General features: G+C 40.6%; 3 protein-coding genes across 5 annotated transcripts; 1 reads left to right on the top strand and 2 right to left on the bottom strand.

Annotated features, from left to right (window-relative positions):
* LOC110429560 lies at positions 301–2,504 on the top strand. 3 transcript variants are annotated; one of them, XM_021445636.1, is made up of 5 exons: positions 301–437; positions 523–726; positions 1,450–1,475; positions 1,631–1,860; positions 2,249–2,504. In XM_021445636.1, the coding sequence occupies exons 2-5, from the start codon at positions 565–567 to the stop codon at positions 2,269–2,271; spliced, it is 441 nt and encodes a 146-aa protein (XP_021301311.1). In that variant the 5' UTR covers positions 301–437; positions 523–564; the 3' UTR covers positions 2,272–2,504. The 3 variants fall into 3 exon arrangements, with proteins under 3 accessions (XP_021301311.1, XP_021301310.1, XP_021301312.1); XM_021445635.1 differs by having other exon boundaries at positions 329–437; positions 512–726; XM_021445637.1 differs by having other exon boundaries at positions 334–437; positions 520–726.
* LOC110429847 lies at positions 7,050–9,842 on the bottom strand. Its single transcript, XM_021446531.1, has 7 exons — positions 9,446–9,842; positions 9,253–9,348; positions 8,941–9,024; positions 8,594–8,710; positions 7,993–8,051; positions 7,457–7,904; positions 7,050–7,326 (listed from the first exon to the last, which is right to left on the bottom strand). The coding sequence occupies exons 5-7, from the start codon at positions 8,049–8,051 to the stop codon at positions 7,321–7,323; spliced, it is 513 nt and encodes a 170-aa protein (XP_021302206.1). The 5' UTR covers positions 8,594–8,710; positions 8,941–9,024; positions 9,253–9,348; positions 9,446–9,842; the 3' UTR covers positions 7,050–7,320.
* Positions 10,768–21,568, bottom strand: LOC8055484 (clathrin heavy chain 1). The gene is made up of 29 exons (XM_021446582.1): positions 21,361–21,568; positions 21,060–21,264; positions 20,125–20,213; positions 19,815–20,021; positions 19,465–19,563; positions 19,256–19,364; positions 19,009–19,088; positions 18,673–18,900; positions 18,527–18,592; positions 17,320–17,436; positions 16,791–16,988; positions 16,558–16,674; positions 16,406–16,465; positions 16,206–16,292; positions 16,008–16,091; positions 15,783–15,917; positions 15,640–15,702; positions 15,465–15,569; positions 15,247–15,359; positions 14,897–15,149; positions 14,673–14,809; positions 14,283–14,561; positions 13,177–14,179; positions 12,579–13,064; positions 12,124–12,294; positions 11,858–12,043; positions 11,599–11,721; positions 11,404–11,514; positions 10,768–11,307 (listed from the first exon to the last, which is right to left on the bottom strand). Exons 1-29 carry the CDS (start codon positions 21,403–21,405, stop codon positions 11,131–11,133), a joined length of 5,133 nt encoding a protein of 1,710 aa, XP_021302257.1. The 5' UTR covers positions 21,406–21,568; the 3' UTR covers positions 10,768–11,130.

The raw sequence follows: 23,144 nt of genomic DNA, 5'->3' as shown, positions 1-23,144 counted from the left end.
TGGACGTTTGCCCTCGTACCAGGCAAATTGGAAATAAATTTGCAGTGAGATTATTATTTTTAGGATTTCTGGCCTTGTTTAGATGTGAAATTTTTTTAGATTTCGCTACTGTAGCACTTTCGTTTGTTTGTGGCAAATATTATCCAATCGTGGACTAACTAGGATTAAAAGATCTGTCTCGTGATTTACAGATAAATTGTGTAATTAGTGTTTATTTTCGTATATATTTAATACTTTATGCATGTGACGCAAGATTTGATATGACGGAAAATCTTGAAAAATTTTTAGTTTTTGGGTGAACTAAACAAGGCCTAAGGAAAAAGAGAAAAAATCAACCCAACCCAAGTCGAACTCCATTAGGTAAGCGAGGGCGGCTCGGTTCCGTTTCAATCAGGTCTCCCTCCGATCCCCTGCTACTGCTAGCCAATAAATACAAGGTAAGGGAAATAGCTCAATCCTATACTTCGATCGATATATAGTTCGCGGTCTGTGGATTTGTGTCTTGGCCAAGAATTGAAGCAGGGGAGTTGGATTATTCGTGTTGGTGGTGGTACACGGTCATACATGGCAGCACGGACAGCAGTTCTTGGATCTCTGGCGGGGAAGATGGCACGCGCACCCCTGACGCTTGCGCATCGTCCTCTTGTCGCGGCGCGTCGATTCCAGTCGGGGAACCCAAGCGGCGGCGGCGGCGGCAGTGGCTCCTCGCCGCCAACTAGCGGAGAGGTATGTCTCCATCTAGGCAATATTAATTTCCCTCTTCTTCCCTTGTCTGTGTGATCAGCCCTAGGTTCAAAATCTTTCATAGGCTGAGGTAGATCAACCCCAGTGCGTGCGCTCTGTCTACGAATTCTCTCTCTCTAGGTATATATGTATGTATGTATCTACAAATCTACAACCACTTAATTCTTCCACGATTACTAACTGATCATAACAACTTAATTAATCATAATTCAAACTTCTTGTCCATGTAAAAAAACGCAAAAGGATTCCAACCTAGCGTGGTTTTGATTGATCCCAAAGGCCCAAAACCAATGTTCAACTAGCTGTCACCTGGAGCTAACTCTGTCTCCAACCCATCACTCCTAATTGTCAAAAAAAAAAAAATCCATCACTCCTGCATGCGGCTGCACAGTTGGTGTTGGGTTTTTTTTTTCAATCACTTAGGGGGTGTTTGGCACTGCTCCACGAACTCTGCTCCACAAACTCCACCATGGAGCAGCTCCACAAAAAACTAGAGTTTGTGGAGTACCTCTTTAGTGCTTTCACAACTCCACCATTTTTCCTCGAACTGAGTGCGTGGAGCCGAAACCGTTTGGCTAAGAAACATGGAGCGGAGCTGAAAAACGTGGAGCAGAGCAGTCTCAAACACCCCCTTAGATTGGTACCCCTACAGGAGTATTTTTACATTTTGTCTTCACTTTTTTTACATCCTTTCTTTTTTTTCAGGCTCTACGTCGGTCTCCGTGGGAACGGTGCGACCTCTTGTCCACTTCTTATGACCCCTCATCCCACCACACGTGGCACTAACAAGTCACCGGTCATCAATTTCCACATTATTATTGTGATTTTGGGATTTTTTATATAGCTGATATAAGTTATTCTAACTTATTGCATTCGTGATTTTCAGCGTAAAAGCTAATTTCATGGGAGACGCAAAGACTGAATTCATAAAAGCTACAAAAGATTGTATTACCATTTTTTTGTTTGGGATCGGTTTTTCTTATTCTTATATCGATCCCACATTGAATAAACTGTGGGGCAGCATACATGCTCTTTCTATAGAAAACACAATCATAAAACAAGATCTTCAGAGGATAAAAGCTCAACTTGCTGAAGCTAAAAGCATTCAAACCTCAGGTATTTATTTATAATATGCCCTCTTCCTCCCCCCCCCCCCCCCCTCCTCCTACTCCTAGCTGTGCAGCATGCACTAAGATTCAAACTCTGTGTGACCTTTGAAGAAATTTTCATCCTGACTATATGTAGTTTCCATATAAAAATTCTACCACAATATGATGGGTTTCTATTTGAAACTACTTTCATGCGAACACATGCATGGCGTCTATATCATTAGTCTAGTAGTGTGACATGTTATTAACTGATCAATTGTGTGGTTCTGGTGTGCAACTGTACTTGGTTGAAACACAATTCGTTTCATTTTAGCTATTGTGCATCAACTATATAGGTTGTCTTTCACTTTTTTGGCACTGCAATGCTAACTTTTATTGTTCTGTGCAACATCTAGGACAAGGTAAGGAGCATCTGTGATGCCAAACTTAGGTGGCGTAAGATGATCACTGGAGACAAGAGTTGATCTACCCTTGGAAAGAAAGGATAAGGAAGACAAGGTTATGAAACCGACAATGGATGACAAACATGAGCAACATATGTGTGATTTTGTGTTTTTGTTTGTGATAATAATTTGTTATCAAAGACAAATGTATCTACCCCTTTGATGGGTGGTAATGAAAATGGTTTGTGACAAGGGTATCTGCCCCATCTGTTACCTGTACGGCTGTAGAAAAATATTTTTCAATAATCTAGGCTTGGTGAATGAATCCAAGCAGTAATTGTCACATGTGGATTAGATTGGTCTCTGTGCTTCTCCTATAGAAGAAAATCCAAATCTTGCGAAAGGGCATTTGATCTGGTGGTAGGCAGTTTTGGTTGGATGCTACCCACCAGCACTCAATATTAAAATCATCTGCAGGGGCCAAGGCCCCTCCAGTTTCCTCAAAAAAAAACCAGCGTTCAATGGTGATTCAAGCCCTGGTGTTGCAGGTACACGCATGTGCTTTCGGTGGTAATGCGTTCATTCCCTTTGCATGGATGCGCACACGTGCATGTGTGTTCTGTTGTCCTCTCTTAGTCTTTATTGTGAGCTGTACCAAATAGGCCGTTAATCTCTTTGGTTAGTGGTTCCTTTTAGGTCAATCGGAAGGTAGGGGGTTGGATGACCATATGGCCTTGAGTCGATCGAATATCATTTTTGGATGGCCCTGATGCGACTGATTTAGTGATTGGCCCTGCATTGAGTTTCCTACTGATGATAGCAAGTACCAAACAGATTTATATTCATGTAATTTGAGAATCGTCTGTTGGTTTCTTTGGGGTACAGTCGTACAGAACCAATGACCAAATCTGGTCCTGTCTAATGCTGATAAAACATACCAGGTTCCCATTCAGTAAGCAACTAGCCAGTGAAAACCAAGCACTGCAAATTTTTCAGGAGATGCAGCCACACAGCAGCGAAAACGTCTAATCAATGATGAGCTCCCCAGCCACCAGGCACAGATTTGGTATTTGCCATTGAGCTACATTCAGTTTCAACAAGTAAACCGAATTCAGAATACTGAAACCAAACAATACAATCGCTTGGTGAGAATCAATTCCTTACAAGAATATTTTAACTGGCATCTTGTTGATATGATGTACGAATCAGCTTACACCTTACAACAGTTGAGTGAAGATGGGACAGAATTTAAAAATACACTAGCAAATTTTCTGCAGATAGCATCTTTATAAACTGATACATGGCCACACGCATAATACCAAAAACTGTCCCAACCAAGACAGCAAGTGCGCCCTTGTTTACACGAAACACAAGCTTAATTAAGAGAAATCTTCAGCTCCTAGGTGCATCAAGCCTTCTCTATAAACTTTGAAGTCATCACACGACCAGCGACACACAAGGTATAGAGGGAATGTTGCCATCTGTATCCCAAGCAACAGCTGCAAGAGAGGCACATAAAAGGGGACTCAATACAATAAAATAGAATAGTATAAATTGCGCCGGTGTTGGTTTCAATATAAAATGGGCACATGCCTTCCAAAACTTGCAATAGAGATGATACTGGAACAACTTATGCACAGCAACTTTCAGCAACATGCGAATTGTCAATTGATATGTTTTGCAAATTGCAACATACATAATTTAATGGGGTGGAAATGTAAAATATGCTTCCTTTAGAATGATCACAAGTTACATAGCGAATTATGACATATATATTCTCAATCAAACATATGACAACATCGCATAGTAATATCCATACCAGAGTCTGCTGCTTCTGGCGAAAGGGGCTTTCCTTCCTCACAAACTACGTGGTCTGCAACCAACTCTACAACACCTGCACCAACAATGCTAGACTTTTTAATAACTCTTTTTCGTGGCAGATTTCAAGCATATTTGTAACGCAGGGGAGACTACAGTCTGACAGTGTGCTTTGTCTGTTGGATTGTGATCTCGGATAATGCCGTGATAATGACGAGATTAATTAACCATGTAATTAATTAAGGGTTAAGTAAGAGGTCCATCCGTCATGCATATCCAACGTGATAAGATCTGCGGCGGCGAGATTTCGTCTAGGGTTTAGCCCCCTGGCCCAAACCGATCAACTCAGGTGTTGGAGGGTTCAGGAAGGTCCCAATCCCATCCAGGCCAGTGCCGGTGGCGTCCAGAAGGCCGCTGCTACCCCGCACGAGGAGATCTTCACCTGTAGAGGGTTCCAGAGGCTCCAATGGCGACTGCCAACGCTGGTCTAGCACTGATCTTAATAGTATTTCCACATTAGTTAATTACTGGTCATGTAATGGTCTAAGGTTAAGATACTGTGTACATGCTATACATATTTTATGATATGTTGTCATCATCCACTCTCAAGTTTAGTTGTTGCAACAAGCTTTCATGTGGTGTCAATGTCAGATTGCATCTCCTCATCCCATCGAACCTCAAGTCCTAATTTTTTACATTTTGATCCTTTTCCTGAAACAAATTTACAATTGGCCTCTTATATGACATAAACTCATCTTTGGACCCTGGGGGTCGACGCCAGAACTCATGGCTCTAAGGTAACACATCTCGGTGCCATAAATCTTGGCTCTGAGGTGTTTGGTCATGCATAACAGGGCATCCTAGGTGGTACTGACGTGGCTGGTACCTCGGAGCCACAGATCTTGGCTCGCCGACCTCGAAGCCGAGATCTGTGGCTCTGAACCTCGGAGAGTCTACTCTCATTTGTTCCTCCTCCCTCTTGGATTCTTGCCCTTTATAGAATCAATTACGTAATGTCAAAGTCTCTAGACATCCAAAATAAGCAAAATTCATACAGTCTAAATACATACATCGCTTAGTAACCTAAATATCTATCTAAATTTTCTATACCTATATAAAATAAATTTGCTAACTACATTGCCTAACTACCTAACTAAGGTTTTTGGCAATTAGCATGAGCAAACAGATATGCACAAATTTACACAAGAAAGATCATACAAAAATTATCATTGAATATATGCATCCAAAGTTTCAGATTCAACAGATTTTAAAATGATTTCAAGTAAAAAAACTCTAAATATTACACTGAAAAGATAGCATCCTTTGCTATTTGAGCACACAATCTTACAAGCTGATATGATTTTTTGAATTTAATGAGATTTTAAAAAAAAGTTGGCTCTAAACTAAAATTGCACTCTTTCTGTCCTAATTATAATATATTAATTTTGCTTTGTTCAAAATACCAAATTATTTTCTGACATTTTCGCAAAAGAAAATTATGGTTCTGACGGCCGTAGTAGATTTTCCTGTTGCTGACCTGATCGGTCGACCCATAGAAAATTAGATTTAAAAGTAGTTAGATAGTTAGACAATGTAATTAGCAAATTTATTTTATATAGGTAGATAGAAAATTTAGATAGATATTTAGTTAGGTTACTAGGCGATGTAGTTAGACAATGTTTTTGGATTGTATGAATTTCGTTTATTTTGTATGTCTAGAGACTTCGACATAACGTAGTTGATTCTATGAAGGGCAAGAATCCGAGAGGGGGGAGAAACAAATGAGAATAGGCTCAGGCGGTAAAATTTGTTTCTAAATTTGAATCCAAGCTCGGTGCCAGGATCCATGGCTCTGAGGTCAGAGCTACAAATCTGTGCCTCCGAGGTACCAACCACGCCAGTACCACCTAGAATGCCCTGTCAGAAAAAAGACTAAAATGTAAAAAGTTAGGTCATTGAACAGTCTATCTATTTGCAGTATCCATATCACTGCCATGAGTGAGCCGATCATTGATATAACAAGATCATTTGTTGCTTTGGCCTTGCAAGAGATTGGCTCCCTCAATTGGTTTGTTGTCCATGCAAACTGAGTGCTCTCCATGAACTATTAGCTCCAACAAACTCCTGATCCCACACGAAATTTCATCAAACACACCCTCGATATCACTGTTGGACACATAATTGGTACCGTGAACATTGCTTGCTTGCACTCCAGCGGGTTTACTTCCACCCTAAAACACTCCAGCGGGTTTACTTCCACCCAAAAACTCAAAAATTTTCTAAGATTCTCCGTCACATCGAATCTCTAGACGTATGCATGAAGTATTAAATATAGACGAAAATAAAAAACTAAATTGTACAGTTTGATCAAAATTTACGAGACGAATCTTTTAAGGTATAGTTGGATAATAATTACCACAAACAAACGAAAGTGCTACATTATCGTAAAAATAATTTTTCGATTCAGGAACTAAGCATGGCCTAACTTTTGCGGTTCCTCATCCCAGATTGGGCAGCATGCTTCAGTTGCAGATGAAGCAACCCCCGAGAAGGTGCTTTTGTTGCTGAAGAAAAGATCCAGAAATCTCTGCAGCCACACGAGTCTCCGCTGCTGATCGCCTCGCACGATGCAGTTCGCATCACCCCACGCCAAGAATACGACGTGATCTGAGGTCTACCGCCACGACACACACGCCGCCGCCGCGCGGCACCAACAGCAGATGAATACCTCGAGTAGAAGGGGACTCAGCAAGTCGTCGCGTCGAGTGTTTTGGGAAACAGTTTGGGCTGTGACTGCGACAAATGGGGGAGGAGCAGCGCCGACGGTAGACCAACCAACCCCTGCTTCCTCTCTCGGTAGTTTGGAGCAGCAGCACGCGGGCACTAAAAGCGACATCGATCACTATCACATTCGCTAACACAAACACCTAACGACTATTTGGGAATAGCGACAGTGGCAAACAGCGCCATTCACAACATCAACGACACAAAAACATCAGCGGACCAACCATTTTAATCTCAGCAATCTCACGACATATATTCAAAACTTCAGCTGTAATCTGATCACATTGGGAAATGATCCAGCTCCTAAACAGTATGGTATGAAATGGAAACCCAGAATGTTACCACTGACATGTAAGTTCTACAGAGTGCTAACACAAACAGTCAAGCGGGGAACCACAGTTTTTACACAAACATCAGGCTTCGTTCTACTAACAACCAGCTGCACAAGACGTTGGCCTTTCATGTTCAACATGGTGGCAGTATCAATCCTGCAATCACATGACAGTGGAGTTATATACATGAAGCATCAGGCATATACATAGAGATAACAACCGAGTGAAATATAAGATGCATCAGGCATATATAGAAACAGTACCAAGGGACAGCAGCAGACCATACCTTCCGGTTGTTAGCAGCAAACCATTTGCGATCTGACGAAGATTTTGTCAGCAGCAGAGTCCACATCTTTATCACTTCTATCTCATATCTCAGTTTATCAGCTTCATTGCGCATCTTATCGGAATCTGATTTCATCTTCTCGGCTTCTCCACGCATCTTGTCAGCTTCAGATTTCATCTTGTCAGCTTCAGATCTCATCTTGTCAGCATCATACTTCATCTTTTCAGTCTCTCTGTGCATCTTCTCAAGAGCAACTTCCATCTTCAGGATAGCTAATTCCACCTTCACTTCACCTGAAGCTTTGGCTGCTGCTTCACCTGAAGCTTTGGCCTCACCCTTAGCACCACCTCCCAAAACTCCAAGAAAACTTTTCCAAAGGCTGTATACAGACCACTCAAGCGTAGCAGCCAAAGTGCTGAGGGCAACTTCCACCAACTTGTCTCTGACACTACAAACAGGAGGGCACAAAATTAAGTTAGTTGAAGAGTCATTACCATCTTAGTCATTTTGGTTCAGCCATCCAAAGATGCAATTACCTTTCGGGCAAATCAGACCAACTCTTGGTAACAGAACTCTGAAAATTTAACAGCTTCATCTGGCAAAATTCCCAGAAGGGAAAAAGGAACAATAACAAATCAAACTAAGCATAAAAGAATAAGGACAATTTGATGACAGATAGGCGAAAAAAACAAACTAAGCAAGATTTAATTAGACTAGCAGTTCCATACGGACTGTACAAGCACTAGCAACTAACATGGGCAAGAGTTCACAACATGCTAGGTTGGTTTAGCATGACAGCAAATAAATGGACAGATAGGCGTAAAAAACAAACTAAGCAAAATTTAATTACACTAGCAGTAACACTTAACAGAGCCTAAAAAATAAATCATGGTCCTACACATCAATCACACTCAAAGTACTTTACTGGCTTGCTAATTTGTCAATTTCTGCTGACAATTTGGATAAGTTGTCCAGCACGGAGGACATCTAAATCAGTCTGAACACCCCAGCATGCATCCTCTTGGGAAAACACAGAGGAATATGCCAGGCAAACATATTAATTCACAGCATGCTAATGACAGCAAATATATAAACAGATAGGCAAAAAAATCAAAATTAAAGATAATTTCCACAGACCTTGACCTGCGTAGACGAATTCTTTAGCACACGAGAGAATCGTTCACGGTTGGTTGGGTTAGCATGAAAACTTCTGATCAAATGAGCTGATGGAACTCCAAAATGATGTGACGAAGACTGCAAATAAGTCAGAAATTAGAATCAGATTTTACTTTCAGGTTTTATTTGAAATCAATAATCAGGTGGATGAGTTTCGTAAATTAGCAGCACAGTGCAGTTAAACCTCAAGGAACTATCAGCTAGAAATTTTGCTTAGTACAAATTTTGCTTAATAGACATGACATCATAAGCATCGTGTGTCAATAGGGAACTATAAGTGGCTCAAAGAATGGAGAGAGATTCTCTACCTTTGGCACCTGTGAGAGACGATCACAGCTGGCATGAAACTTTTTGACACCTTGAGCAGCAACTCCAAAACCATGTGAAGAAGACTGGAAATAAGTTAGAAAGCAGTTAGAGTCAGATTTTTCTGTCAGGTTTTATTCGAAATCAATAATCAGGTGGATGGGTTTCATAAATTAGCAGCACAGTGCAGTTAAACCTCAAGGAACTATCAGCTAGAAGTTTTGCTTAGTAGAAATTTTGCTTAATAGACATGACATCATATTGTGTCCATACGATACTATAAGTGGCTCAAGGAATGGAGAGACATTCTCTACCTTTGGCAGCAGAGAGAGTCGGTCACAGCTGGAAGGATTAACTTGAAACCCTTTGGTACAATGAGCCGCTGGAACTCCAAAACCATGGGAAGAAAACTGAAAATAAGTTAGAAAGCAGTTAGAAACAGATTTTTCTGTCAGTTTTTATTTGAAACCAATAATCAGGTGATAAGATGATACAATGTTGCCACACCTTTTCTCCACGATGATTTCTCCACCAAATACAAAATCAAATATGAATCCCAGACTCGAATCAAATATGAATCCCAGACTCGAATTAAATATGAATCCCAGACTCGAATCAATTATGAATCCCAGACTCGAATCAATTATGAATTCCAGGCTCGAATCAATTATGAATTCCAGGCTCGAATCAATTATGAATCCCAGACTCGAATCAATTATGAATCCCAGACCAGACTCGAATCAATTATGAACGGAACATGACCTAGAACATGATCCAATAAAACGTGACATCCACAACCAGAGATTTAACCCTAGAAGTAATCCTTGTTTCAACACAATCAACATCAACAATTCGGTTGGATCGGATCAAAAACCTAACAGAACATCACAAGTGCAGAGATCCCATATTCAGTTGGATCAGATCGAAAACCCTAGAACTACGCGCATGTGTACCTTGTATCTCAGATACAGTTCGAGGTCAACTGATCCGGGGCTTTGTTTACTTCCACTTTAAAATCCAAAAATTTTCAACATTCTTCGTCACATCGAATATTTAGACTCATGCATTGAGTATTACATATAGACGAAAATAAAAATTAATTACACAGTTTGGTCGGAATTTACGAGACAATTCTTTTGAGCCTAGTTAGTTCATAGTTAGACAATAATTACCACAAACAAACGAAAGTGCTACAGTATCATGAAATTTTTCTTCGAGGAACTAAACATCATTTTTTAGCGACTTGGTTGGATCAACCTGCTACCTGCCTCTGCCTGGGCGCAGCCCCTCAGGCCAGGGTGCGACTGCGAACCAATCAACCCCTATGTCTACAACTCTGGTACGATCTAGATGAACTGCACGCACATTTAGCATATCTTTCATGAGATCAGGATGCTCATGTAATATACTCCTAGCTCAACATTTGCAACTTTAACTCGAACATCCTTGAGCTGCATATGATCCCATGAAGTGGTGGCTTACAGTGCTGCTGTTCATCACAAGCTCGAATAAACTTAAGAACTTTCAAAAGAAAAAGAATAAGCTTAGGAATATTCAGAGGGGTGGAGAAAAGTTTGATGTGCTCCATCCTTAACAGCAGCAGACACCACTTTGCTCAGGGCTCTTGCTCTCAGGCAGCACAGTCGAAACCACTTCATCAATGAGTTGCTTTTATGTTCATTCTTAGGCTGACAAACTTCGTCAATATATGTGTGCTTCTAACAAGAGAGATATGAACATGCACTAAGAAAATAAGAAACAATTAAATAAATGAAATAAATAATCAAAATCTTATGCCACCAGATCGGTGGTCTGCAAATTTCTTAAAATAGCAAGGTATAAATTAGCATTCATTTCTGCTTCACTGATAGTGCCTCCCAATTTTCAACAGGAAATGAACAGGTCGTAACATACATTTGTTTGTCCTTCACTGTTCTGACAAGTATTAATACAACCAAAATGTGTCTACAAAGATCATCACACTATACAAATGGTACCAGCTTTCAACAGCTCATGCTCAACCATCCTAACCGCAAATTTCAAACTCTGGCTAAGATTTCACTCCGCCAAAAATTTCCAGGTACCATAAAGAATATTAATTCCAAACTGTAATCATCTACAACTCCAAAGAAGTTCCACTTTTGCTTACACTTGGAACAATTCAGATCATCTAAGCTCTCTGCAAAAACAACTCAGTAGCTTCCCATTGGCGGCATCCCAAATGCTGGCATCGGACCAGGGCCCATTGGCGGCATACCCATTCCACCCATTGGAGGCATGCCCATTCCACCCATCGGAGGTGGAGGGCCGCCCATGCCAGGCATTGGCGGAGCGGGCAAAGCAAGAGGAAGCAGTTGGGCGTACATGTTCTGCACAGCACAATGGAATGCAACGTGTCATGTCAATGCCTCAGCATGAGAGGATTAATTACACAAAGAAAACATGTGAGAGCAGGTTTGTGTTACCTGCTGAGCCACAAGATCTTTCTCCTCCTTCTCTTTGGCTCTTTCTTCCTTCTGCGACTCAATTTTGTCCTTCACTAAATCATCAACCTTGCTAGTGTATTCACGGATGAACTGCGCACACAGCACAGATGTTAGTTACTGTAGTAAACTGTATGTAAACAAACATCAGCAAAGAAATGGACAGAAATAAGTTACCTGCAACAGGTATGGGAAGGCAAAGTCCAACATGTTGTTCATCCATGCAAGCTCAAGAGCGACATCTGGCCGGATCAAGTCGTAGCAAATGAAGAGGCAGGAAGCAAAGCATTCTTTCTTACCCTGTGTTACATGATTGGATGTGTTTACTAATCAGAATGCATGCCAAGCAGACAGATTAGGCCTTATGGTGCATAGTACTGAATTAGCTTATCACTAGTCTCATATCATCAGTCAATAGAATGGGTTTGAAACAAACCTGCTCAATGAAATAGACAAGCAAGTCCTCTGACAGTTCACGGTCACCAGATTGTGAGCATGTCTCCATGCAATCCTTGTACATGTTGTCTTTCTTGGATAGAGCAATGGATTGCTTCCACCTGCCAGCCTTCTTGTAAATGTAGGCGGCAATCCTCCGCATCTCCAGCAATTCATGCTTCTCAAGCTGCTCAATAAATGAACACAGGTTATTAAATTAAAAGCAGTAACAATTTGCATTGCATGATTATCTAGCTATTTTTTTACCTTCTGGGCAAGACCTATCTGGTCAAAGTTGTCATGCATGTCAACTGATTCACGGAGTCTCTCATAGTCTTCCTCTTCAACATAAAGCTCATTCAAGGCTTCATTCACAGCAGAGACATTGTTACTCTGAACTGCAACCATATACGGTTTCACTAGATGCAACTGACCAGCCTGTCCAAAGAGCAACAAAACAATCAGAATATCAGGATGGAACTGAAACAGGGCTTCTATTCAATGAGCACTACGGTAATTAAGGGCATGTTTGGTTTCCCTTGCTAAATTTTAGCCAACTAAAACTATTTTAGCTATTCTTGAGTGACTAGTGGGACTAAATTATTTTAGCTCCTTTTTAGTCAATGTATTTGGAAGTTTAGCTACTAAAGCGATTAAAGTTTAGCTGACTAAAATTTAGCAAGGGTAACCAAACAGGCCCTAATTTTCATTCAGATGCTAACCTTGCGCATTATGTCTACAACTCGGGTATGATCTAACCGAAGTGCAAGCACGTTTAGCATATCATTGATGAGATCAGGATGCTCTTGCAAATAGAAGTGAACTGCCTTGTAATACAGCTCGACATTTGCAACTTTAACGCAGACATCCTTGAACTGCATATGATCCCATGCATCTGGAGAGTGGTTCATAATAGTGGTGGCAGCATTGTCAAATTCGTCATACTGTATGTACAGGTAGGTAAGTTCTTTCCAGTGCTGCTGTTCATCACAAGCCCGGATAAGCTTAGGAATATTGAGACGGGTGGAGAAAAGTTTGATGTGCTCCATAAGCTTCTCAGGGCGGTATCTAGCATATAGAACTCCCAATTCTGTGAAGATGCCCATGTGTGCACGTTCAAGTCCAAGACCACTCTCCATGAGAGCAATAAGCTCATTGAAACATCCTCTATTCTGGTAGTATTCACTGACTTCTTCCAAGTCATCAACCTAAACAAAAAAACAAAAGCAGGTATGTCAGAAGAAATAGATCATAGAATCTTTGTTATAATAAAGCAGAGACTAGAAAAAAACTATCAAGTATGTGATCCTACTTGTATACCTGAACAATAATATTGAGACCACATATTTGTGCAAGACGGAACTCCTCGGCATCAACACAAGCAAAGCAGACCTCCTTCCATGTTTTGGCACTGTTAGCCTTGCGAGCAGCATCCACAGCACCTTGGAACTGCTTCAGCTTAACCAGGGTAACAGCCAGCTTAGCCCAGTTTGAGATGAAAGCATAGATGATCTTTGCAGCTTCATATAGTTCTTCATCATACAGGCGGTCACCAACATTTTGAAGGTTGGCAACATTTGGCATAAGAATGAATTCCTCAATTTCACTGAGCCTGTCAATCTTAGCATATGCAAAGATGAGTTCTCCATCAACTTTGGGTTCCCGTGCCTTTTGCCTTACCATCAGAAGGTACTTTACTAAATCATCGTACACATTAGCTTCCTCGGCAGCACAGATAACATCAAGGAAATGTGCAGCATCATCTGCGCGAATGAAGGACTCAATTGCTTCACTGACCAGACCTTCACGTAACTGGGCTTTGGCAACCTGGCTCCACACAGCATCTTCTTCAACACGGAAAGCAAATTCCTCAGCTCTTTCTATGCTCCGGATGTTGTCCAAGAGAACATTGACAGCCTGCACATTTAAGTTGAACTTCTTGAATATAGCAAAAGCCTCCTCATACAGCTGTGCTTCAACAGCAACTTCTCCAACAGCAGGCCCATCAAAGTTATCAAGTCTGTTGATATAGTCCATGACTCTGGATGGATCTGCCTTGATAGCAGTCAAGATGAGCAGGTTCTGCAGATTGAAATTTCCACTGAAAGCAGAATTCTGAAGAACAATCTTTTCAAGAAGCTCAATAAGTTCATGAGGCAGGTCAGCAGTCATGAAAGCCTTAACAGCCGCAGAAACTTGCTCAGGGCTCTTGCTCTCAGGCAATGCAGTCGAAACCACTTGGTCAATGAGTTGCCTTCTATATTCATTCTCAGGCTGAAGAACTTTATCCCACAGATCACCATCCATTCTCTCAACCACATACCTGGCATTTCAAAATGCAGTATGAACATGTAAGGCATCAGACAACTGATGTGCAGGCTTCTAAACAGGTGTCACAAGTCACAGCAACAAAAGTTATTACATACCTAGCTTGTAGCTTGAATAAAGAGTTTTTGTTAGTGACATTAATAAGTTCATCATCACACTGCCCACGTCTGTAAGCAACAACAGCAAGTGTAGGATCCCGCTTTTCACAATATTTACCCACAACACGAGAGTCGTAAAATGGATTGGTAGTAAGGAAATGCTCAGGATTGTTGTTGCTGTCAATGATGATTTTGCCAAGAGCATTATGGACATGCACATCTTGGCTACCTTCACTCACTAAGTGCTCCAAGAATTGAGTGAGCAAACGTAGGCGGTTCCTGATTCACATATCAGACAAATGAGACCAACAGAAATGTGGGGAAAAAGGAGAGGGGGGGGGGCGTGAACCATGTGACTAAGCAAACTGCAGGGATACAAAAAAAACAAACCTCTTCTCACATTCATCAACCAGTGGCTCAACAGGAAGGAGAGAACGAACAGAGAGAATCAAACCCTTGATAAAATCTTCAGGGCACTCATCGTCAAGTAGTTGCCCCACTACCAATGGAGCATTCCCAGGATTCACCTGGAAACCAGAGAAAAGAATTAATAATTCTCATACTCAACATATTATGAGGAATAGTGCCTGCACTGAGTCGAAAGACACAATTACCTTCTGAACATAGCCTTCGATATATCGAAGCATGTTGTTTGTATACAGATAGTGAGTGAGATCTGGCACAAAACCAAAGCGGTCACAAACATTAATCAGTGGACGGGCATCAGGTAGTTTTGCTTCCATCAAAAAGTTCTTTGTCTTCTCAGCATCATAGAAGTTTGACTCTCTGGTTACACGTTCAACTTCTTTGATCTGTCCAGTCCTTGCAGCTGCTTCTATGTACTTGAAATGGATATCTGGGTCCTCGCTGTTGAATGTAAAGAAACCTCAGGTGTGTCGCATTTTGAGAAAGGCATGCAAATATTGAGAAAGGCATTCAAATGTCAGACATCAGGAGAAATTACCTGGAGCTCAGATAGGATCCCAAGAAAAAGTAAAGGCCCTCATAAGATTTGAATTGCTCAAATAATTTAATGCAAGCGTCAACCCCTAGCTGTTCAGAGTATTCTTTTGCAGCCTGCAGATGCACCCAAGATTTCACAATCATTAGAGCCAATAAGGAAGAAAAGAAATGTCAGTGTGTTGGTGGAGGGGGAGGGGGTTAGAAACTGAACAGGAATACCTGCACAACAATCTGAAGATTTCCCCTCAGGTTAACCAGTAGGAGGTCTTTCATGCACTCCAAAGCCCACTCTCTTGACAAGGTGCCAAAGAACTCAACAAGTGCCTGTCCAAGAAAGTTGTTAATGGGCAAAACAATAAAAGAAGATATCTGAAAATTACTGAAGTCTACAAACCTGTGGCTCAATGGCATGGGTATTTACAATGACACGCTTGATATCAGGCAACTCTGAGTAATGCTGCATCACAGAATGTAAGATTTTAGTTAAACAGGAAAGTGAAGCGGGGATATCAGCTGCACCAATGCAAATGCACTGACCTGGAGGGCTCGCAAGTACAAACCAGCCTTTTCACACAGCTGAGCAATACGAGGGCGGTCATAATGACTGAACATACCATTAGCAAGAATGGCATCAGCAACATTCGGGTAAGTCACTAAGTTTATCTCCAAAACCTACAATTCATACAGAAAAAAGCTCCTGAGAAACGAATAATGTACACATCCAAGCACAACCATTCATGTTCAAAGGGGAAAGATGATAACCTTGGTTTGAAGAAAAGCATGCTCTGGCAAGTTTGGTTTCAGAACATCCAACAGAAAAGCTGTTGCCTCCCGTATCATATTTCTCTGTTAACAGAAGCATGTAAGTGAAGGCATGCAACCAAATTCCAAAAGTTAGATTAAAAAACCCAAGGAATGTTAATAGACAACAAAACAGTTATTTACGACTATAAAGCATACCTGAAGGAAAAGGTCAGTTATTGTATTATAATCTACTGGGCAGCCTCCCTCCATTTGTGACATCATGAGAGCAAAGTTCACAGCTCCCTGATATTATAGAGTATAGACAGTGAGAAAAGGTTAATAAAGCCACAACCAAGTATCAAATGTGTGTCTAATAAATGACCGATTTTGTCGACTTTGTTTAAACAATCAATCACCTGTGGATCTGTGCGCAAGATGGTCTGGAGGAGGAAGAGATAATCTGGCGTGTACCCAACCTGGAACCAAGTTGTAGAAATAAAATTAAAAGCTCAAATGGGTTATAACAATTAACAACTGAAAACAGAATCAATAAAAACAAATAACAAACCTGCTTTGAGTATATCAGTATCTTGTCAAACTCCCTCCTTTCAGCAAAAGCAGCAACAACTTTAGGTGTTGCCCTAGCCTTTATGTATATTTTCAGTGCAAGATCATTGTCCACAGTCTACATAAAAGTGTACAATACATGGTTAGCGAACAACCAAGACACAAGTGAATGTAATTTGGCAAAGTACAGTAAGATCCATGCAATCAACAAACACGGTATGATATCCATCTTACCTTGACAAGATCTCCTAGTTCTTCACTACACTCCAGCTTGTCTTCTGCCAGCCAATTTTCGAGAAGATTCTTTTTGTTCTGATTGACGACAAGTCGAGATAGCTCAAGAGACTCAAAGGCATTGAGCTTCCCTCGAGTTAGCAATGTGCCAAAGTACTGCAAGAGTGGGGGTGTTTGCCCAGCTTGCACAGGCACGCTCTGCAATTTTTTAATAAGCATAACAATTCAGTCAAGGAACCTAGACTGGAAGGTGATTAACTGTATGTGTATAGATCAATCCTGATAGCAGGAGAGGCATGTAATAAAATTAACTGTAGCACTTTTGATCTGTACCTATATTAACTAATAATATAAGTGATGAGTAAGCACCAAAAGGTTTCAATTCCAGAGTACACAAAACTGAAAACTTTAATCAACATGGCCCCACGATTTTATCAAGATTCTAGTACAGTAGTTATTTCACTGAATTAAGTGTGTTTTACAAAAATGTACAAAGGTTGCAAGTGTTGAAAGAAGATATAAAACTGACCTGAAATTTTGCCACGGTCTCAGGCGTCCTCAGGAGACCCTGGGGAGATTCCGCAGCCAGCTCAGCTGCTTCCTTGTATTTTGTCTGTGCAAACAGTTCCTGGAATCTTTGCACAACCTGCAATACAATTCAGAATTCCATGCAACCCCTTACAAACTTGACACATATAAGTTCGAATACACAGTTTGTAACCTCCACAAACAGTTAGGGCATCAACATTTGAATGGCTGCAAGCATAATGGTGAAAGAAATTTGGGAACATAATATGTATGAACAGTAGTTTCTATGAAAAGCTCATGATCATCTAGTACATGATTTTGAAGCTCCAATTATTCAGAGATACTCCCTCAGTTCATTTTTACTATGTGTGTTTGACTTTTACGTCAAACTAAAGTTGACTGAAAATAAGTCAAATTGTGTGCATGGTTATTAGTTCATAAAAGTTAATGGATAGGTTCATATTTCAAATATCCTTCACTAGGACTTTGATTTTGTAGCAATCGATGATATATTGTAAGATAAATTGGTGATCAAGTATATCTGTAAAGACCTCTTCAGATCCTAACATGCCTATTAAAGATGGAGGTAACAGTTTACAAGAGAGTGAATGAAAAAAAAACATTTGTGTGTACATTTATAAATCCCTGAGCAGGTTTGTAAAGTTTTGGTAAAAATAATTCGGTAAATGCATATAGCTCCTGGGAATCACCATTTCACCAAAGTACAAGCAGCATAAACCACAAGCACCCATCCAGCAATGTCAATGATGAAAAAAGTAGCTGTTTCCATACCCCCAATGTTCAACTATTGGTGTTTCAAAATATATACATAAATCTGGGACTAAAAACTGTTACGCGAACTGATGAAGCAAACATTTTCACAAGATATAAAATTCAAATAAATTAGTTTCTAGTTGCTCCTTTTTCCCTTACAGTACATAAATTTTGTTAGTTTATTTCCACCTTTTCATTATAAATATATAGTAATCGATAGAGACTTGCCCCTCCTGACTTTCAAGAAAATTAGGGTCACATAGCTCAGTGGTATAGCAAGGAACAGTACTGTAGTTTACAGGAGAATGTATTACTAGACACAGAAAAAAGGCAGCATAGAGAAACTAGGGGAGCAAATAAGCATCAATGCAGCCAGGTACCACCAACATAACAGCATCCACATAAGTCATTTTAATTTTAGTAATAGAGCTTACCAAGTTCTCAGCACCAGGAAGGTTAGCTCTCTTGGCTAGATTCACAGCAAGCTCAAGGTTGTTTAACTGCATATCGAAGTTGTGTTAAAAGAATTACCTAATGTATAGATCAGGAAAGGAAATCCAGAAAGTATAGAACAACATACTTGGCCACTGACAAAAGGTACAACAGTTGCGTCATTAACTGTAGCATGTAAAACCTGCCCTCTTCTGTTGATGGCATAAAATCCACCAGTAGAAGAAGATTCTGCCGTCAAGAATATAGGGTCTGGACTGATTCTATTTCTGTAAACTGCCGCGGCAGTTTCTAAGTCATATACAAACAAAAGGCCAAGCTTTGTAATTACATAGATAAGCCCATACTTTTGTGAAACCTGCAGCAAAAATGGAATAAAAACATATTAGATCCCCTATGTAATGTTCTAACAATTGCACATCATTCCCCTATGAAGTGCACATTTTTTTCCATATAAGATGCTCACCTGCATAGCTACAGGAAAATCATCCTGGAAATCTGGTGGGAAGAAGAGGTCGGCTTGTTTCTTAGAAAAGCCAGGTTTCCCTACAACCAAACAATCAATAAGAACAATGGTGATATGAGTATACTGCAATGTCTTTCAAAAAAAAATGAAGCCCACATAGAAAAATAACCAGTGCAATACAATACAAGAAGTTTGAGATATAGCACTAGAAAGAATAAAAGACAATTGATGACTTTTAAATACAAACCTGGCTGTGCACCCAGTTCAATAACATGCAGCTTTGAAGTGATTTGTCCAGCATTAGTTGTCTTTGAGGCGAAACAAATAAGGGTTGATGGATTCTCATTACCAACAACCTGGACAGATTAGATAAAGAAAGGTTGGTAAATTACTAAATACCAGAAATAAAACAAGGATATAAGGTAATATAAGCATCATAAGTAACTGAAAGGGTACCTTAAATGTTGCAAAAGATGCTGCATGGGCTTCAAGGGCCTGGCTACGTTGTTGATCAACAGAAAAAAGCTGCATATTTCCCTTCACCAGTTGTGGCCTCTGGTTGCATGAAAAGGAGAGCACGTACAACAAAGTACTATGTAAGAACTAATTAGTGCCTACAGAAACTGCTCTTTGTTCGACTACAAAATGACTGTTTTACAGAGACGGTATTTTTTTATCATAAGAGGATTGGAATTTGGAACAGAATCAGCAGGAAGGAGGGCAACAGTAATATTTGTTTTCAACACTCATTTGATATGTTATCTGTCTAATGATGTAACTAGAAATAAATTTCGGTAAGAGAATACCTCTGGGGCTCCAGGTGCAATTCCAATAAGTACAAGCCACTTTTCCGCTGGGTCGCATCGATAGTTGATGATCTGATTGTTTGCCAAATTAGCTGTCCTATCAAACATCTTGGTGGGCTCAGAATCACCTTCAATCGACCAGTGGTAAACAGATGTTTGTGTCACTAAACCCAACAATTTGGGAGTGATCCATTTCCAAAATACAACCTGCAGTTGAAAAGTAAATATATGGACGTTACTTCAAGTACATCTCATTGACAGCTAGAAAAAGAATACATCATATGCAACAATATTGGAAAGTGTTTTGTACCTGCTCTGGCATCTGGTGAGACTTGATCTTAGTCTTAGCCTCAATGTTAAATATTTGAAGGTGATCCTGTGTTGTTCCAGGTATTTGGGCTGCAAAAATTCAGCAGATTTTTAACATTGTATCTAGCTATATTCAAACTACACAGTAAACAGCTATATATAATCCAGAAACATAATGTCTGAACCAGTCATTTGATTTGCAATTCCAAGTGCTAGCATCAATCTGAAGGTGGCAATGAAGCATGTGTTATGTAAAAGATGAAGTAACTGGAATTAAAAAAAAAAGATGAAGTGACTGAACTAAATCCCAATTCAATATCCAGACAATATCAAAGTACCCCAGCCAACAGCAATGCTGACAAGTAATAACTTTATTTATTTAACAAAATATGTACTCATCATTTAGACAAGCAAAGCCAGTAAGCAGGTAGAAAGCCGTCAAACCAGTGTGAGCAGCAACACCAGAGACTAAAACAGACATGGGTTTTAGAATCCTAATGGTTCCACGCTATGCAGAACTGACATGAATTTGACTCATCGCAGTGGCGATGAACTGACATGAATTTGACTCATCGCAGTGGCGATGATTATACAAATTACAATGTTACCAGAGCCTTGTTCATTCTACATGACTTGCACAACATCAGACAAGCAGGGCAGTATACACAGAACTCTGTAAGCACTTACTGCACAGATCTCAAGCAAAGGCTTGCTGTCACTAACTAGTGCAAAATTCAGATGCCATAGTAAGGAACCAGAAGCTTAGATCGCTGGTCAGTTCCTAGGGAGGCGAGGACTTTGACTAAGAATGGGCGCAATCCCATGTGGACAGGTGCGGCATGATGAGATCCCGCGCACTGGAGTGAGGCGAATGGGCTAGATCTAGGAGGAGGTGCGGGCGGTAGGTAGGTCGGTAGAGAGACAGCAAGTCGGAACCTTTGAGTGCGAGGATCCTGGTGTTGGGGTTCATGAGTGCGGAGTCGGCGGTGATGGGGCGTCGGAGCGGCTGCATGGGCATGGCCATGTCGATGATGACGACGCTGTTCTGCGGGGAGGTCTCGCGGACGCAGATGTACTTCTCCGACTCCATGGTGACGTGGGTGAAGGTGACGAACTGCGGCGCGATGCCCAGGCTGGTGAGCTGCGGAGGGACAAGCAAAGCAACGGATGATCAGTGAGTGTGGATCAGTGGATGCGAAGCGGGGGAGATCTGCAGGGGAGGAGAGGCAAGTGTTACCGTGAGCGCCTCGCGCATGGCGATGGGGGCGTTGGCCGCCGCCATGGCGACGGGCGGCGGTACCTAGATCTCTCCCGGCTAGTCTGGAGCGGAAGTGGGGGGGGAGAGCGCGGAGGCGGGCGTCGCGCGGCGCGGTGCCGAGAAGGAGATGGAGAGATCTGATCTGAGGAGGGGGGGACGGAAGGTTCAACCAGCATAACACAGCGGTGCGGGGAAGGGAAAAAAAAGGAGAGCGCACGAGACGACGGCGAATTTAGTTTAGTGGGAATCCCATGTGGACATGATGCTTTAGCTCATTGATCCTCCATTATTCCTCTAATTTTCTTGTGTCAGTTAACCACGCCCAAAACTTCCTCTCCTTTAATAAAGAGGAGAAGAAAGGGAGCTTCCTTCATCATCAAGGTCGAATTTGCTAGTTTGGTAGTTATGATTGAAATATGCTTTCAAATCTTTAAAGTCATAGATTTATAAGAGGTGATCGGATCTTGCCATGCTATCTTTGGTTTATGTTAAAAGTCTGACTGATGCTAGAACCGTGTATAATTATTAGCCGTAAAAGATTAAACGTAGATAAATTGTGCCAATGCAAGGAGATTGTGATGAACAACTAGAGAAAAGAAAGGATAAAACAAAAATACAAAGAGAGTGACAAGTGTGTTGCTCTCTTTTCATTCATAGTCCTTCCTAATCATTTTTACCTTGTCTAAAGGTACCAAAATCTTCACTTGGTTATAATTACACCAATTCTATGAATATGGTCATAGAAAAACATGAGAGTTCATGAGAATAAAGCAAGATCTCTAGATGAAAGCCAAATCAAACTAGAAGCAAGAACTTTAAAATGTACGTGCACATGTATTAAATTACATTTGTATCGTTTCTTAACGCTTACTGCTAGTTCATAATACTAACAACATTTCAACAATTCATTTTGACTTGAGACAGAGATAAGGATACAATGGCATTTCGGCCCATTCATTGGTATTTCGGCTCATTCATCACATGGTCTAGGAGAGGGGTAGTAGACAACTAAATCATCATGAAGCCACTAAGTTCTAGCGTATTTTTTCTCGTGCATATTGAAGTAAGTGCCCATAGAACTAAATTGAAACGTTTGTCTCAAAATAAAGTGACATGACACGTAGTTGTGAAAGCTATTAAGCCATTAATCATCCAATGCAAAATCATGTATTGCATTGTTATCATGGGGCTATGGTTCTTGACCCAAAGAAAAATGCCTTTTACTAACTCTCTCTCTCTCTCTCTCTCCATCCATTAGGGATTATCATGGTCCAGTCTTGTCACCGCATCTTAGTTTTTTGCCATGATATGTGAATTGATAGAAGTTTCTACTTCTATCAAACAAAACATGTGTTACTTCTACAGGGTGATCCCATTTCGCAAAGGTGCTATTTAAAGATGATTTGATATTAGATAGTGACACAAACACTAAGACTCTCAGTTTGTATGGAATACCACGAACCTCTAGAGTGACTATAATGACTTTGCGCTCTTCAACACCTACATATAAATTCTTTGATTACAATGCTAAAGTGGCATCAACTCCAGCATGTTATGCACCATGCTATAATGTTAAATTGGAATTTTGTCTTTCTTTATTTGCTTCAAACTAAAAGAAGTGTGTGAGAACAATGTGCATTGGAGAGGTAAAACAAGTTCCACCATAACATGCTTATACATTGCAACATGTTTACCTTGTTCAATCTTTCATCGTAGTTTGTTAGATTCATAGTTAGTATAACTTTTTCATTATGACATAAACC

This window comes from Sorghum bicolor, chromosome 8 (genome assembly GCF_000003195.3).
Source record: "Sorghum bicolor cultivar BTx623 chromosome 8, Sorghum_bicolor_NCBIv3, whole genome shotgun sequence".
Classification (NCBI taxonomy): domain Eukaryota; kingdom Viridiplantae; phylum Streptophyta; class Magnoliopsida; order Poales; family Poaceae; genus Sorghum; species Sorghum bicolor.
The sequence above is the reverse complement of the archived record's forward strand: the minus strand, read 5'-3'. Positions and strand labels throughout refer to the sequence as shown.